This window comes from Egretta garzetta, unplaced genomic scaffold (genome assembly GCF_000687185.1).
Source record: "Egretta garzetta isolate BGI_Z169 unplaced genomic scaffold, ASM68718v1 scaffold14, whole genome shotgun sequence".
NCBI classification, from domain to species: Eukaryota; Metazoa; Chordata; class Aves; order Pelecaniformes; family Ardeidae; genus Egretta; species Egretta garzetta.
In genome coordinates, this window is record NW_009259588.1 from 3,730,789 (window position 1) to 3,736,788 (window position 6,000).

At 46.1% G+C, this 6,000-nt stretch overlaps 1 protein-coding gene across 1 annotated transcript in view; it reads right to left on the minus strand.

Annotated features, from left to right (window-relative positions):
• The window catches only part of SOX4 (SRY-box transcription factor 4), a 127,097-nt gene extending 121,688 nt beyond the window's left edge, over positions 1–5,409 (minus strand). Inside the window, exons 1-2 of the mRNA XM_009637899.2 lie at positions 5,011–5,409; positions 4,705–4,791 (exon numbers count right to left, since the gene is read on the minus strand). Coding sequence (XP_009636194.1) covers positions 4,705–4,791; positions 5,011–5,409 — 486 coding nt within the window. The remainder of the gene's footprint in view (positions 1–4,704; positions 4,792–5,010) is intronic.
• Positions 5,410–6,000: the final 591 nt, after the last annotated feature.

A 6,000-nucleotide genomic window follows, 5' to 3' on the forward strand; every position in this document is an offset into this window, starting at 1 on the left:
TTATTTGAGTTATTAGCTAAGGAAATAGGGGAGGAAGTAAGGCTACCCTTTCTTCCTGAGGTAATGGAAGGATCTGGAAAACACCATGCTGAGACTCAGTTAAAAATCATAGTCTACTTCTCCTCTCTTGAGAAGAACACTACCGCATTGAGTCACCTTTCTTACAACATGAAGTCAAATCTTTTGGATATCAGAAGAAGAGGGAATCTCCGGAGGATAAAATATGCCTCAACTAAGGCTACTGTAGGTGGACTTCTCCTGAGCAGACGTATGACCAGGAGTACACCCGGAACTGCTTCCTCAGTGCCATACCACTGAAGTAAATAGGCGAAAAGCGGGGCTCCGTAGGAAACCTCGGCATTACCATTGCAAGGCCTCCAGTTCACAAGGGAGCTGAATGAAATGCAGGGATAATGATCTGAAAGGCCATTGCAGCATGAAGTCATCTTCCCAATGCCATTTGATAAGGTTTACTGACTACAGTGTAAGAAAGTTTATAAAAAAAAAAAAAAAAGAAGAAAGTAAATCTTAAGGGAAAAAAAGAAGGCAGCTTTTTAAACTATTATTTTCAGAAATCTGAAATTGAACCACAAAGCACTGTTTCAGGCCAGCTAACAGACTGGAGGGATAGATTGGGAAAGCAGGAAATACTTAACCCAGTTTCGCAGTCAGAGAAAGCCTCAGCTTTCACTAACAAGAAAAGAAACATACATCAAATCTGGTGCCAGAGATGAGGAGGAAGAAATTGGAAGCAAAAATCTTAAATAATCCAAACCCAAATAATGACAAATCAAAAGGAAAAATATTTATTTTAATGTTATTTTCTTGTGATTAGCTTAAGAAAAATACCAACATATGCAACCAAGTAATTTTTGAACATAGAGCATTGGCCACAAGAAAAAAAATAAAGAGAAAGGAACAAAGGTAAATTTTTCATAAAATGGCACATTCAAGACTACTATATTCAAGACTCCCTCTACAACTACCTGAAAGGAGGCTGTAGTGAAGTGGGGGTCGGCCTCTTCTCCCTGGTAACGGACGATAGGACGAGGGGAAATGGTCTGAAGTTGCGCCAGGGCAGGTTTAGGCTAGACATTAGGAAAAATTTCTTCACTGAAAGGGTTGTCAGGCTCTGGAATGGGCTGCCCAGGGAGGTGGTCGAGTCCCCATCCCTGGAGGTATTTAAAAGAAGGCTAGATGAGGTGCTTAGGGACATGGGTTAGTGGTGGGATGGCAGTGTTAGGTTGGACTTGATGATCTTAAAGGTCTTTTCCAACCTAAATAATTCTATGATTCTATATTCAAGACTGTATCTGTTTCCTGGATCAAAATAGGCATTTGGTCTCCACACTAGCTGAATCCCTGATTTGTAAAGTGTAAAAGAAACCTTGGTGGGGGCCAAACGGATTAAAAAATCTACCTGACCATCACCCAAAAGCCCCCGCTGCTGCATCCTCATGTCCCCAGTGCAGCGATGCCACAGCTATGAGCACCACGCGCACACGTCACTTGCCAGCGACAGGCTCTGCAGTCACGTTAGCGTGGTAGTCCATGAAGTGTTCCTGTTAGGCATTACTCCTTAGAGCCCATCTATCTGTTACTATGATTTGGCCTTGCTTTCAGCATGTAAATGAAGGGATTTGGCTGCATAAAGCCCAGCTTTTTTTGTCAGGCCTGCTCCTGTTCCCCACGCCCCCTTCCTCCCTGTTTTTTGATATTTATAACTGCAACACTCATTTGCAGTTGCGTAAGTAAGTGTAAAGTAGGGTGCCTTTCTGGGTTTTCACGCGTCTGCCCACGTGAAATTACCACATTGGTAATGACCTCATTGTTTAAGTCAAAATGCAGTGAACAGAGATCGCTTTTGCAACCTTGTTACTTCAGAATTCCTTAAGACAGTATAAAAGAATGCATACCAGTAAAACGTGTTTTCCAGAAAAGGAGACTGTTTTCCTTGCATATTCCTTGCAGGGGCTTTATCTCCTCCCGCATTTAGCAAAACTTAACACAGGATAAGCATTTTGTCACTTACTGTTTTAACTTAAATTGAAATATCGCACGGCTCTCACCTTGAGAATAAAAACCAGTTTTAGTAAAATAAAAAAAAAAAGTTTATCTATCTGTTTTATTTCTCAGAGGCTTTTTTAAGATACTAAGAAGCCTAACTTTTTGCTATTGCATTTCTGCCCAGCATAGCTGCAAAGAACATACAGGCTCTGATTTCTAACTTGTTTGTACATACTTAACTGAGAAGAAAACGGAGGAGGCAGAAGTAAAAAAATGATTTTCCACAGTCACAAAAGCCAGCCATAGAAGCACAGCTGGGTGTTGGATCAGGATCTCTTGGAAGCCAGCCACAAAAGATGCACAACAGAGAAAAAAACATCTCCTGTAAGGAAGCATTTGATTTTCAAAGTTGCATGAAATGTTCACAAGAAAACCATGTAAATGTTTTTCCAGTGGGCACTGGATTGCAGGGTGGGGGGGGAGGATTTCATTAGAAACTGGAAGCCCTCTCTTGTTTCACCAAAAGATTTGCTCGTCACAAGCATTGCCAGCTAGCCTGAGGTGATTTTCATGTTTTGTATCAAAACCAAGCAAAAATTAAGTCTCTAGCAGTTTCGATGTGAATTTGCTTTGAAGTTCATTTCAATGCGACACTAGTCAAAACTCCACAGATAACGAAAGATTTTGGTTCACAGGGAGAGAAGGCAATGTTTTCCCGGGTCTCTGCAAAAGGAAAGGACTACTTTTTCTGAAGCGGTAGCGAGCACGGCGGTGCCGTAGATAGGAGCTTACGCTGCGCACAGCTGCGAGGGCTGCAGCCATTACAGCCGCTCCTCCTCTCCCACCCCATGGCTGTTAGCCACCGCCCCATTTCCAGGATTCACTGCCCCAAAGGCACCCCAGTGGGTCCATGCGTGCCCCCCGGTCTGCAACAGTGCATGCCTAGCCAGTTTAAGCCACCAGTAAAGTAGCTGGAGATAATCTGATGAAGCTGCGCTGACATTGATGAAGGGGCGCTCGCGCCATCCTTTCCAGCTGCGTGGCGGTGGGGCCGACTGCCGAGGCCTTAACTGCCCTAGCTGCATCTGGAAGTGCTGTGGCCTCACAGATGTCTCTCCCAACACACAGCCTAGCTAGAGGTGTCGTCCTTCAGCTGGTGTGGCTAAAACTCGCATCCTCGGGTTTCGGCATAGGCTAGGTCAGGTGGGAGCAGAAAGAGGTGTGATCTCTTCTGAGCGTAGATGAGCCACATGTGGGTGTGAAGCTACCAGCCACTCTTCATTTTTCCTCTGGATTGCTTATTTCACTAGGGGGAGGGTGACAATTTTACTGTATTATTACCAGGTTACTCTTTGCTTTTACAGGTGCACTGCTGCTGTGTAAGTATTTGGGGGGTTGGACTAGATGACCTCTAGGGGTCCCTTCCAACCCAAAACATTCTATGATTCTATGATTCTATTTATTACTGAAGTGTGTAGGAGCCCTTTTCACAGACCACACTCCCCTTGTGCTATGTGCTGTAGCTGGGCAGAACAGTGTGACGGTCCCAATCCCTGAGCATAAAATGTTGGGGCAGTATGGCCAGCAAAGGGAGTAAAATAAGACAATGTCAGCCGGCACATTAGCCATACACAAAGTCTTTTAAGAGGCAATGTGAAAAGGAAGAGTCTTATGAATGAATGCTGAGAGCCAAAAGAAGCTGCTCTGTAGAGCCTCGCAGGACGCTCCTTCCAAGTACGAAGAACATTTAGAAATGCAATGGGTGCTCAGAGGAGGCCTGTGTGTTATTAGAGGTGGAAGCTAACTCTTCAATACTGAGAGAGTGATGGTAGGTAGGGAGAAGACAGGCCACGATAAGCCTTGAAGTAAAAACAAGTAGCTTAAGTTTCTAGAGCAAGGCAATGGGAAAGCAGAGAGAACAGACAACACGGTTAAACTTAAGCGTTGGGAAAGTTATCTTTGCAGGAGCGCTGGGGATGGGTAGGGTACATCTGTCAGATTTATGACAGGATGAGTACAGTGATTGATCCATAAGATAACAAAGGCTGAAGTTATAACAGCAAAGTTGTGCTTGTCTGGGTAGAGAGAAAAGGATGCATTACATACACAGCGTGCAGAATGAACTTATGAAACCAGGTTATAAATGGAAGGGGACGTCAAAAAGAGTGAAGCTAAAAGAGGAGGATGTAATTCAGATTCACATCTTTCCTTTGAGGAAGACGCATAGTAGTCTTCATGTAAAAATGACAGCGTACCTTGGTCATGCAGGAGTTGCCCTGGCTGGCCACTGGACCACAAAAGAGCTGGTGCCAAAGGAGTTCTGTGGCTCTTGGGCCAAACAGCATCGTCTGGCTTCAGTGCCCACAGGGATGGGAGAAGGATAGGGGAAGGGAGTATCATGAAATACAAGAGTAGGGACAGTGGCACATGGAGGGGCCATGAAGGAAAGCAGGTCAATAACCCTGTTAGGGACGGTACAGCACAGAGTTGTCGAGGAGAGGCGCGGATGATAAGCAAAGGAAGGGGGGAGGATGGCACACGTGCTCACTTGCTCTTATGAGAAATTTGCAGAATCACATGCAAAGGACCTAGTCAAAGCTGCCGGGGCTAAAAGACTGTCAGTAGCAATATAAATGCTTTGCCTGTATAATGCAATTGTAGTCCTACACCTATAAAGTGCTCTTAATGTAAGCTTACCTTAACCTCTTCGCTTTTATCTATCCCAGCACACCTTTCCTGATACAGAAATACCCCCACACGGCACAGCGTGCTGTAGGACGAATGCTGCAATAAAGGCAAAGCTTATCAGCTCAGTACCGCCCCTTCCCATGCCAGTCTTCCTTACATAAAAACCAACGCACCCCCTGGAAAAACAGAGTGCTCCTCAAAGTTTTTTCTGCTTTCTGGGTATTAGTGGTGCCGGTCAGAAGCAGTACCATCACAGCCCTGTTCATGTCAGGCTTCCAACAGCATCACTCTGCCACAGGTTTCGCCCCGGCTTACCTCGGTTGCGCTGATGCCCTTGCCTTCCCACACCTCCTCCTCTCCCACAGCCGTGTGGCCGGGCTGTGCGCTCAGAGGGGAAACGCAGGCCCTGCCGCGTCTCATCGCCCTCACAGACATCCTTGGTTCTGGATGTGTTATCGCCAGCTCCGTCATAGGTGTTCCAGCCAAGCGGCTCGATGCCTGGAGACCCGGCTTGTAGGCCCCTGTGGGTGCTCTGTACCTCGGGAGTTCATCAGTGCTGTGATTAATCAGGACGTTATGCACGTGATAGTCAGTCACATCAATCTTAAGCTGAATTCCAGGGACTTGGTTCTCTGCTTTAAGAAACAGGGCTTCCAGTAATTTCTCCTCCTCTGCCCCACTGCTGTTCCTGTTTTCCAAAGCTCCCCGCCCCATGCTTACTTCAGCATGATCCCAGCGAGAGAAAACAGAAAAGAGGGAACAACAGCTTCAATGCCTAAATAGTTTGGATGCAAAATAAAGAGGCTGCACAAGGTTTTACTTACCTTTTGGTTAAAAAAAAAAAAAAAAAAGATAAAGAACTGGAAAAAAAAAAAAAGGTCTGAAAATGGAAAGTTTTTGCCTCTTAGAAGAGTTATCTCTTGATAAACGCGAATCCACACTGCTCTTGGATAGAGCACAGGCATACCTGAGTTATCTGCACCTTGGCTCATGTTTCCTCAGCAGCCAAAACCCCATTCCCCCAGGTTCTCCTGCTACTTCCCGCAGCAAAATGGCACCAGATGACACCCGGTTATGCCCAAACCCCAGCTTCTGCCGTGAGGATGAGGAATGGCGCAGAGTGCCAAAGGCATCGCGGTTATGCAGGACAAGAGATCTTTCTTTTGATTGCCTTGTGTTTTTGCTGGGGTGCGAAACAGAAATCTGCCCATGCCTGTTCTGCTTCCTGCTGCTAGGAGGCTGCCCGGTAACCCCGGCCTCTCTCCCCGACGGCGACGGCGCGGGCCCCCGCCCGCGGCGCGCTCC